At 49.2% G+C, this 11,711-nt stretch overlaps 1 protein-coding gene across 1 annotated transcript; it reads left to right on the top strand.

Moving 5' to 3' along the window:
* The first annotated feature begins 2,183 nt into the window (after positions 1–2,183).
* On the top strand, positions 2,184–5,881 carry LOC135530224 (cytochrome P450 26A1-like). The gene is given in 8 exon segments (XM_064958587.1): positions 2,184–2,500; positions 2,620–2,844; positions 3,003–3,284; positions 3,394–3,540; positions 4,349–4,483; positions 5,107–5,203; positions 5,206–5,258; positions 5,371–5,881. Coding segments are annotated over 8 exon segments (1,467 nt in total). The 5' UTR covers positions 2,184–2,311; the 3' UTR covers positions 5,710–5,881.
* Positions 5,882–11,711: the final 5,830 nt, after the last annotated feature.

The raw sequence follows: 11,711 nt of genomic DNA, 5'->3' as shown, positions 1-11,711 counted from the left end.
ACATTATCCTAGTAGGTTACAGGCTACTAGTGATAATATATTACATTATCCTAGTAGGTTACATAGGCTACTAGTGATAATATATTACATTATCCTAGTAGGTTACAGGCTACTAGTGATAATACATTACATTATCCTAGTAGGTCACATAGGCTACTGGTGATAATATATTACATTATCCTAGTAGGTTACAGGCTACTGGTGATAATATTAAGCAGAAGGATCCAATTAAAATGTTTTATTCCAACACGTGGGAAGCCATTTTATCTCTTGACCCAATTAGACTGTTACCGCTTTATTTGATTTGTGTGATTGACCGACAGCGGGAGATAATAACTGTTCCTCTGTAATTGCTGCTTGGTGTTCGTTCATCCCCGGTCCCGGTCCCGGTCCCCTATCTCGTTATTTGATGGACAGTGAACTTGGCGAGGTTGGTGCGCGGGAGTTCACCGAGATGTCAGGGTCGGTGGTGTAGGGCACTGGCAGGTCAGCGTCAGCGCTTGGGAATGAGGAGAGATCCCCCTCCCGGCGTTGCAGAGCCTCTCCGGCCTCCAGCTAATCGCTGACGATGCGCCCCCCGACACAGACCTCATCTCTCTCAATCTCTTTCTCTGTTTCTCTCTCACACGCAGACAGAGAGGCGCGCGCGTAATAGCTATGCATTTTGTGGGACGGGGAAGCTCGAAAAACATCAGCGGTGGCCATTTAAGTCAATGTCCTGGTCTATCTAAAGGAAACATATGATTCGTCACGGGTCAGATGGGGGTTTTATAGGCTATTAAAAAGGCATGTATTAAAGACCACCTGGATATAAGAGTTCACTGATGTGTCCGTATGGACTGAATATACAGTGAGTGATGTACTCTTGAACTTCAGCTGACACCAGTGAGGACTAGAGTAAGGACATCATATCACTGAACTATTTCACACAATGTTCTTATTCACGGGGGGGGGGGGGGGAATAACCTATATGCCCTCAAACGTGCAGTAAGGTAATGTCATAATACACGTCCTTCGGAGTCTTGGATAGGCTCTGTGGTTGAATTCTTAATCAATAAATGTGCATTTAAACGCCTGAGAATATCCGGATATTTATGGGCTATTTCTCCTCAAGCTATTAGCATGGATTACTCCATACATAGTGAGGAGGTGAACTGCAGGGCAACGCTTCAGCACGTCGGTGCGACCCGACAGAGAGAGAGAGAATGGGGGGGACGGGAAATCTAGAACGTGTCGCTGTAAAATGTGGAGCCACGCCGTCTCCTGCTTGACTGGCTGAGTCCCTGTCCGCTCCAGGTTATAGCTGTCATAAACAAAGTGGTTCCAAATACACTGGGTTGGTCCAGCGGTGTTTACATGTTTAGCCTCCCAGTAACCCTGTTAACACACAGACACATTTTGTTTTATTTCCCACCAACTGACCCAAGTTTGAACCCACAGCAAGCAAGATATCATTTTTTATAACGGAGGCCCTTCCACAGATACAGACAGAGCAGCGTCACCGAATGCAGAGGGAAACGGTAGTCAAGACAGACAACAGGTTAAAGTCTCATTCTAGATTAGACAAGTTTAACCAGGGTGCGCACTACGTCACTGAACATCTCCAACTCTCAAAAGAAAAACTTGTCAGTTTAGCCTCCAAACAACTGTCATTAATTCGTATAGCCTAATAAAATACAATATAAACAACTTGGTTATTCCAACTAAATGCTGGATTAAATCTTTCAGGCGATTGTTTAATGATTTAATTTGACCACATTCAGCTTTAATGCATGAGTCGAACAAAGCAAAGACGTGTGTTGGAATTTAAAGGGGGATTAAGGAAATTATTTAAATTCGGAACCAACAGCGCTAATTGAAATGTGTTGAAAGCTGTTCAATTAAGACCCGCCCCGGGCATTACATGCAGAACCATCACATGTAATGAGGCTGAACTGCGGAATATTTGCAACAAAGAACCTTGGATGGTTCCTATTGTTAGAAGGACTTAACACCTTTTCAGAGTTAAATCCCTGATTGTGCGTCTCCAACAGGAGGTGGTATTAAAATGCGCCTGTAACAAATGGGGTTTTGGAGAAGCTGCTACTCCGTGGGCGGAGCGAGATGACACAACAATTAAAGATGAACTTTGTGTGAACTAATTTCTGTCGCCAAGCCAAGTTAACAGGAGGCCGAGACCTGGGGGAAAGAGTATAAAAAGGCCATAGAAAACACCCAGACTTTCAGTATCAAACTAACTCTTGCTCCACCTAAAAGTCCTCACACCTTTATAGTTGGTTTGGTTACGCGACTCGTTACGCGCACTAGTACAATGGCTTTGAACACGTTGGTGGCGACCCTTTTGTGCACGATTGTGCTTCCAATCTTTCTCTTTTTGGTCGCGGTGAAGTTATGGGAGGTTTATTTGATCCGTGGTCGGGATCCCAGCTGTCGAGCCCCTCTCCCTCCTGGGTCCATGGGCTTACCTTTCATTGGCGAGACGCTCCAACTCCTTCTCCAGGTAATTACAACACTTTTTTCAAACTTAATAATAGTCATATTGTATAATATTAACCTGTTGGTGTATATGGTTTCCGTTGATAATAAACAAAGCATTTTTATTAATTCATTTTATTGCAGAGGAGAAAGTTCCTGCGGATGAAACGACAGAAGTATGGCTGCATTTACAGAACGCATCTCTTTGGCAACCCCACGGTGCGCGTCATGGGAGCGAACAACGTCAGACAGATTCTGCTGGGTGAACATAAACTTGTCGCGGTGCAGTGGCCCGCTTCCGTCAGAACTATTTTGGGATCGGACACGCTCTCCAATATGCACGGAACCCAGCATAAAAACAAGAAGAAGGTGCGTAGATGGTTTCATTTTTTTTCTCATTAACATTTTTAAAATAGCAAATTAAATGTAGGATTTTACGCATAGATATTTGACTATAATCTGCATTTATTTAAAGTTTTCTTTTAATGTCCCTCCCGTCTTAACGGAAAGTTGCTCCTGTATTTTAGGCTATAATGAGAGCGTTTTCCCGGGATGCCTTGGAACACTACATCCCGGTGATCCAGGAGGAGGTGAGGAGCGCCGTGAGGGAATGGCTCGAGAAGGACTCCTACGTTCTAGTCTACCCCGAGATGAAGCGCCTCATGTTCCGCATCGCCATGAGGATCCTCCTGGGCTTCGACCCGGACCAGATCAAGACCGACGAGCAGGAGCTGGTGGAGGCTTTCGAAGAGATGATTAAGAACCTTTTCTCCCTTCCGGTCGATGTCCCCTTCAGCGGCTTGTACCGGGTAAGTAGCGGTGCACTCAATTCTCATTCGATGACATTTTTAAACAATGTATTCAGAATATTGGCAGGGCCTAAATTAATGTAAAAAAATACACATCTTTTATCTACAGGGATTGAAAGCCCGAAATTTAATCCACTCCAAAATCGAGGAGAATATCCAGAAAAAAATAGACAGTGGGAAAGAGGTGAAACACAGAGACGCGCTACAACAGCTGATAGACATCAGTAGGAACAGTGACGAGCCGTTCAGCATGCAGGTAATACTCTATTCTATACATGTATCCCCATCTTCAACCACAGAGACGTTGGGGGGCGGTAGCAGGGTAGAGTGTAGGGGCCTAGTGGTTAGAGTGTAGGGGCGGCAGGTATCCTAGTGGTTAGAGTGTAGGGGCGGGTAGTCTAGTGTGTAGGGGCGGCAGGTATCCTAGTGGTTAGAGCGTGTAGGGGCGGGTATCCTAGGGTAGCCAGGTATCCTAGTGGTTAGAGGTATCCTAGTGGTGAGGGTAGGGGCGGCAGGTAGCCTAGTGGTTAGAGCGTAGGGGCGGCGGGTAGCCTAGTGGTTAGAGCGTAGGGGGCGGCGGGTAGCGGAGGGCTAGTGGTTAGAGCGTAGGGGCGGCGGGGTAGCCTAGTGGTTAGAGCGTAGGGCGCGGGCGGGTAGCCTAGTGGTTAGAGCGTAGGGGGCGGCGGGTGGTTAGCCTAGTGGTTAGAGCGTGGGGGCGGGCGGCGGGTTAGCCTAGTGGTTAGAGCGTAGGGGAGCGGCGGGTAGCCTAGTGGTTAGAGCGGAGGGGCGGCGGGTAGCCTAGTGGTTAGAGCGTAGGGGGTTAGAGCGGCGGGTAGCCTAGTGGTTAGAGCGGAGGGCGGCAGTGGTAACCAAATAAGAATTTGTTCTTAACTGACTTGCCTAGATAAATAAAGGTTAAGTAAAACACTTTTCTTTACCGTGCATTTATCAAGTTATTTTTCATGCATAAATAAACAGATGATAGATGTACATTTAAACCAGCTTGTGGTGTTATAAGAATCTTTGCTCAGTGAGTAAAACAAAATAATTCTCTCTATCTGAAGGCGATTAAGGAGTCCGCCACAGAGCTTTTATTTGGAGGCCATGAGACCACTGCTAGTACAGCAACCTCACTGGTCATGTTCCTGGGACTCAACCCTGACACGCTCAACAAACTCAGACAAGAACTGCACCAGCAGGTAACAGCCGGTTATTTATAGCCAGAAATCATCAATTCACTCAATCAATATTCATCCAGTCATTTACTAGGACATTGATGACGTCCTTTAGATCTCATTGGCTTATGGAATGATTGTGAAATAATACATTCTGTCTCTGTGTCTTTCCGTCTCTCTCTCCGTGGTCTCTCTCTGTCTCTCTCTGTGTCTCTCTCTCCGCTCTCTCTGTGTTGCTCTCTCCGCTTGTGTCTCTCTCTCCGCTCTCTGTGTGCTCTCTCCGCTCTCTCTGTGTCTCTCCGCTCTCTCTGTGTCTCTCTCTCTCTCTGTCTGGCTCTCTCTCCGCTCTCTCTCTGTGTCTCTCTCTCTCTCTCTGTCTGGCTCTCTCTCTCTGCGTCTCTCTCTGTGTGGCTCTCTCTCTCTCTCTCTCTGTGTTGCTCTCTCTCCGCTCTCTCTGTGTTGCTCTCTCTCCACTCTCTCTGTGTCTCTCTCTCCGCTCTCTGTGTTGCTCTCTCTGCGTCGCTCTCTCTGTGTTGCTCTCTCTGTCGCTCTCTCTGTCTTCTGTCTCTCTCCGTTCTGTCTGTCTCTCTCTCTCTCTCTCTCTCTGTGTCTCTCTCTCTGTGTCTCTCTCTCTGTCTCTCTGTCAGGAGGAACTAGGTGTGGATCTGCTGGGGCAGAATGTGAACATTGAGGTGTTGGAACAGTTAAAGTATACAGGCTGTGTCATCAAAGAGACCTTGAGGATAAACCCCCTGTACCTGGAGGCTTCCGAGTGGTACTGAAGACATTCCAGCTCAATGTAAATTCTCCTTTTTCTTACAGATTTGAATGCAATACTAATCTGTCAATTTGACGGGGTAGTGACTGTGACACTCCAGACCAGTTGTCTAACAGGGCTGTTCTGTTTCTAGGGTTACCAGATCCCCAAAGGCTGGACCATGATCTACAGTATCTGTGACACCCACGACGTGGCCGACGTGTTCCCCAACAAAGAGGAGTTCAACCCGGAGCGGTTCACGGACAAGTCCTCTGAGGACTCCTCGCGCTTCAACTACATCCCGTTCGGAGGCGGCTCCAGGATGTGTGTCGGGAAAGAGTTTGCCAAGGTTCTCCTGAAGATATTCCTGGTGGAGCTGACACTGCAATGTGACTGGACTCTATCGAACGGCCCCCCGACCATGAAGACCGGCCCTACGGTCTACCCCACTGACAACCTGCCCACTGTGTTCAGCAGTTACAGCCGTACCTAGTGACAATAAAACACGCCTCCATATTAAAGCTATGAAATTGTAAATATAAAATATTGTAATGAGTTTTAGATTAAATGATTCGTACTTGATATGTGAAAATACATAGAGTTGTGTATATCTTATGTTTTATAGAAACAAACGACTCTCATTCCATTGAGGTGTCTGTACATTTGTTATATAGCTTTTCATTATTTATATTACACGTATGGGTTTTATTTAATAAAAACATGTTTTGTCAATAAATGTTGTTTTTTACTTCCATGACATTTAGACCTGGTATTGAGAACACGTTGTCGTCACAATTTCAGACTAAATCTAAACCAACATATCCTCGACGTTTCCACTTTCCCTCACGGTCAGTAGAGACTGTCTAGTCGGGGTCAGGAGACTGTCTAGTCGAGGTCAGTAGACTGGTCAGGAGACTGTCTAGACTGTCTCAGGAGACTGTCTAGTCGGGGTCAGTAGACTGTCTAGTCGGGGTCAGTAGACTGTCTAGTCGGGGTCAGGAGACTGTCTAGTCGGGTCAGGAGACTGTCTAGTCGGGGTCAGTAGACTGTCTAGGGGGTCAGGAGACTGTCTAGTCGGGGTCAGGGTCAGAGACTGTCTAGTCGGGGTCAGGAGACTGTCTAGTCGGGGTCAGTAGACTGTCTAGTCGGGGTCAGGAGACTGGTCAGGAGACTGTCTAGTCGGGGTCAGGAGACTGTCTAGACTGTCTAGTCGGGGTCAGGAGACTGTCTAGTCAGGAGACTGTCTAGTCAGGGACTGTCAGTAGACTGTCTAGTGTCGGGGTCAGGAGACTGTCTAGTCGGGGTCAGGAGACTGTCTAGTCGGGGTCAGGAGACTGTCTAGTCGGGGTCAGTAGACTGTCTAGTCGGGGTCAGGAGACTGTCTAGTGTCTAGTCGGGGTCAGGAGACTGTGTCTAGTCGGGGTCAGTAGACTGTCTAGTCGGGGTCAGTAGACTGTCTAGTCGGGGTCAGTAGACTGTCTAGTCGGGGTCAGGGGGTCAGACTGTCTAGTCGGGGTCAGGAGACTGTCTAGTCGGGGTCAGTGTCTAGTCGGGGTCAGGAGACTGTCTAGTCGGGGTCAGGAGACTGTCTAGTCGGGGTCAGTAGACTGTCTAGTCGGGGTCAGGAGACTGTCTAGTCGGGGTCAGGAGACTGTCTAGTCGGGGTCAGGAGACTGTCTAGTCGGGGTCAGGAGACTGTCTAGTCGGGGTCAGGAGACTGTCTAGTCAGGGACTGTCTGAGGGGTCAGAGACTGTCTAGTCGGGGTCAGGAGACTGTCTAGTCGGGGTCAGGAGACTGTCTAGTCGGGGTCAGGAGACTGTCTAGTCGGGGTCAGGAGACTGTCTAGTCGGGGTCAGGAGACTGTCTCAGTAGACTGTCTAGTCGGGGTCAGTGTCTAGTCGGGGGTCAGGACTGTCAGTAGACTGTCTAGTCGGGGTCAGGAGACTGTCTAGTCGGGGTCAGGAGACTGTCTAGTCGGGGTCAGGAGACTGTCTAGTCGGGGTCAGTAGACTGTCTAGTCGGGGGAGACTGTCTAGTCGGGGTCAGAGACTGTCTAGTCGGGGTCAGTAGACTGTGTCTAGTCGGGGTCAGGAGACTGTCTAGTCGGGGTCAGGAGACTGTCTAGTCGGGGTCAGGAGACTGTCTAGTCGGGGTCAGGAGACTGTCTAGTCGGGGTCTGTCTAGTCGGGGTCAGGAGACTGTCTAGTCGGGGTCAGGAGACTGTCTAGTCGGGGTCAGGAGACTGTCTAGTCGGGGTCAGGAGACTGTCTAGTCGGGGTCAGGAGACTGTCTAGTCGGGGTCAGGAGACTGTCTAGTCGGGGTCAGTAGACTGTCTCAGTGTCTAGTCGGGTCAGGAGACTGTCTAGTCGGGGTCAGGAGACTGTCTAGTCAGGAGACTGTCTAGTCGGGGTCAGGAGACTGTCTAGTCGGGGTCAGGAGACTGTCTAGTCGGGGTCAGGAGACTGTCTAGTCGGGGTCAGGAGACTGTCTAGTCGGGGTCAGTAGACTGTCTAGTCGGGGTCAGGAGACTGTCTAGTCGGGGTCAGGAGACTGTCTAGTCGGGGTCAGGAGACTGTCTAGTCCGGGTCAGGAGACTGTCTAGTCGGGGTCAGGAGACTGTCTGTCTGTCTAGTCGGGGTGTCAGTAGACTGTCTAGTCGGGAGACTCAGGAGAGACTGTCTAGTCGGGGTCAGGAGACTGTCTCGTCGGGTCAGGAGACTGTCTAGTCGGGGTCAGGAGACTGTCTAGTCGGGGTCAGGAGACTGTCTAGTCGGGGTCAGTAGACTGTCTAGTCGGAGGTCAGGAGACTGTCTAGTCGGGGTCAGTCGGGGTCAGAGACTGTCTAGTCGGGGTCAGGAGACTGTCTAGTCGGGGTCAGTAGACTGTCTAGTCGGGGTCAGGAGACTGTCTAGTCGGGGTCAGGAGACTGTCTAGTCGGGGTCAGGAGACTGTCTAGTCGGGGTCAGGAGACTGTCTAGAGGAGACTGTCTAGTCGGGGTCAGTAGAGACTGTCTAGTCGGGTCAGGAGACTGTCTAGTCGGGGTCAGGAGACTGTCTAGTCGGGGTCAGTAGACTGTCTAGTCGGGGTCAGGAGACTGTCTACTGTCTAGTCGGGGTCAGGAGACTGTCTAGTCGGGGTCAGGAGACTGTCTAGTCGGGGTCAGGAGACTGTCTAGTCGGGACTGTCAGGAGTCAGGAGACTGTCTAGTCGGGGTCAGTAGACTGTCTAGTCGGGTCAGGAGACTGTCTAGTCGGGGTCAGTAGACTGTCTAGTCGGTCAGGAGACTGTCTAGTCGGGTCAGGAGACTGTCTAGTCGGGGTCAGGAGACTGTCTAGTCGGGTCAGGAGACTGTCTAGTCGGGGTCAGGAGACTGTCTAGTCGGGGTCAGGAGACTGTCTAGTCGGGGTCAGGAGACTGTCTAGTCGGGGTCAGGAGACTGTCTAGTCGGGTCAGTAGACTGTCTAGTCGGGGTCAGGAGACTGTCTAGTCGGGGTCAGTGTCTAGACTGTCTAGTCGGGGTCAGGAGACTGTCTAGTCGGGGTCAGGAGACTGTCTAGTCGGGGTCAGGACTGTCTAGTCCGGGGTCAGGAGACTGTCTAGGCTGTCTAGTCCGGGTCAGGGAGACCGACAGGCTAAAGACCAATAGACCTGTATAATAACAGGGGGCCTATGTAGGGGGCCATTTGACCACTATGTAGGGGGCCATTTGGGACACAGCCAGAGATATAGTGCCCTGTTACTGGCGAGGACTTGATATTTAATGACCTGGAGTCAATGAGAATGTTCCTATCTGTATGTACCTGTCTGGTGTCTTCTTTAAACCGGACCCCTTTTTTCAATTTTCACCTAAAATGACACACCCAAATCTAACTGCCTGAAGCTCAGGACCTGAAGCATGTATATGCATATTCTTGGTACCAATTGAAAGGAAACACTTTAAAGATTGTGGAAATGTGAAATGAATGTAGGATAATATAACACATTAGATCTGGTAAAAGATAATACAAAGAAAAAACAGCATTTCTTGCACCATCTTTGAAATGCAAGTGAAAGGCCATAATGTATTATTCCAGCCAAGGTGCAATATAGATTTTGGCCACTAGACGGTAGCAGTGTGACTTGGTCTCAACCTTTAAGTCTTTACTGAAGACTCATCTCTTCAGTGGGTCATATGATTGAGTGTAGTCTGGCCCAGGAGTGGGAAGGTGAACGGAAAGGCTCTGGAGCAACGAACCGCCCTTGCTGTCTATGTCTGGCCGGTTCCCCTCTTTCCACTGGGATTCTCTGCCTCTAACCCTATTACAGGGGCTGAGTCACTGGCTTACTGGTGCTCTTTCATGTCGTCCCTAGGAGGGGTGCGTCACTTGAGTTGGTTGAGTTGCTGATGCGATCTTCCTATCTGGGTTGGCGCCCCCCCTTGGGTTGTGCCGTGGTGGAGAACTTTGTGGGCTATACTCGGCCTTGTCGCAGGATGGTAAGTTGGTGGTTGAAGATATCCCTCTAGTTGTGTGGGGGCTGTGCTTTGGGAAAGTGGGTGGGGTTATATCCTTCCTGTTTGCCTCTGTCCGGGGGTATCATGGGATGGGGCAACAGTGTCTCCTGATCCCTTCCTGTCTCAGCCTCCAGTATTTATGCTGCAGTAGTTTATGTGTCGGGGGGCTAGGTCAGTCTGTTATATCTGGAGTATGTGAATTTGTGTGAATTTAAGTATGCTCTCTCTAATTCTCTCTTTCTTTCTTTCTCTCTCTCGGAGGACCTGAGACCTAGGACCATATCTCAGGACTACCTGACATGATGACTCCTGGCTGTCCCCAGTCCACCTGGCCGTGCTGCTGCTCCAGTTTCAACTGTTCTGCCTGCGGCTATGGAACCCTGACCTGTTCACAGGACGTGCTACCTGTCCTAGACCTGCTGTTTTCAACTCTCTAGAGACAGCAGGAGTGGTAGAGATACTCTCAATGATCGGCTATGAAAAGCCAACTGACATCTACTCCTGAGGTGCTGACTTGTTGCACCCTCGACAACTACTGTGATTATTATTATTTGACCCTGCTGGTCATTTATGAACATTTGAACATCTTGGCCATGCTCTGTTATAATCTCCACCCGGCACAGCCAGAAGAGGACTGGCCACCACTTATAGCCTGGTTCCTCTCTAGGTTTCTTCCTAGGTTTTGGCCTTTCTAAGGAGTTTTTCCTAGCCACCGTGCTTCTACACCTGCTTGCTGTTTGGGGTTTTAGGCTGGGTTTCTGTACAGCACTTTGATATATCAGCTGATGTAAGAAGGGCTATATAAATACATTTGATTTGATGTGCAAAGTTTTTTAGACTGATCCAATGAACCATTGCATTGCTGATTAAAATGTTGTATCAAGACTGCCCAAATGTGTCTAATTGGTTTACTAATACATTTTCAAGTTCATAACTGTTCAACTCTCCTCAAACAATAGCATGGTATTATTTCACTGTAATAGCTACTGTAAATTGGACAGTACAGTTAGATTAACAAGATTTTAAGCTTTCTGCCAATATCAGATATGTCTATGTCCTGGGAAATGTTATTGTTACTTACAACCTCATGCTAATCACATTAGCCTATGTTAGCTCAAACGTCCTGCTGGGGACCCACCGGTCGTGTATTAACCCCCTGGCCAATCATCAGACTTTTAATCCCCTGCCATTTGTCATGGGTCCTCAGATCCTCAAAAAGTTCTACAGCTGCACCACCCTGACAGGTTGCATCACCGCTTGGTATGGCAACTGCTCGGCATCCGACCACAAGGCACTACAGAGGGTACGGCCCAGTACATCACTGGGGCCAAGCTTCCTGCAATCCAGGACCTCTATACTAGGTGGTATCAGAGGAAGGTCCATTAAATCATTAAAGACTCCAGTCACCCTAGTAATAGACTCTCTGCTACCGCAAGGTAAGCGGTACCGGAGCACCAAGTCTGGGACCAAAAGGCTCCTTAACAGCTTCTACCCCAAGCCATCAGACTGCTGAACAGCTTCTACCCCCAAACCATCAGACTGCTGAACAGCTTCTACCCCCAAGGCCATCAGACTGCTGAACAGCTTCTACCCCAAGCCATCAGACTGCTGAACAGCTTCTACCCCAAACCATCAGACTGCTGAACAGCTTCTACCCCCAAGCCATCAGACTGCTGAACAGCTTCTACCCCCAAGCCATCAGACTGCTGAACAGCTTCTACCCCCAAGCCATCAGACTGCTGAACAGCTTCTAAGCCATCCTGCCAAGCCATCAGACTGCTGAACAGCTTCTACCCCCAAGCCATCAGACTGCTGAACAGCTTCTACCCCAAGCCATCAGACTGCTGAACAGCTTCTACCCCCAAGCCATCAGACTGCTGAACAGCTTCTACCCCCAAGCCATCAGACTGCTGAACAGCTTCTACCCCCAAGCCATCAGACTGCTGAACAGCTTCTACCCCCAAGCCATCAGACTGCTGAACAGCTTCTACCCCAAGCCA

This window comes from Oncorhynchus masou, unplaced genomic scaffold (genome assembly GCF_036934945.1).
Source record: "Oncorhynchus masou masou isolate Uvic2021 unplaced genomic scaffold, UVic_Omas_1.1 unplaced_scaffold_1294, whole genome shotgun sequence".
In the NCBI taxonomy this organism is placed as follows: Eukaryota; Metazoa; Chordata; class Actinopteri; order Salmoniformes; family Salmonidae; genus Oncorhynchus; species Oncorhynchus masou.
The sequence above is the reverse complement of the archived record's forward strand: the minus strand, read 5'-3'. Positions and strand labels throughout refer to the sequence as shown.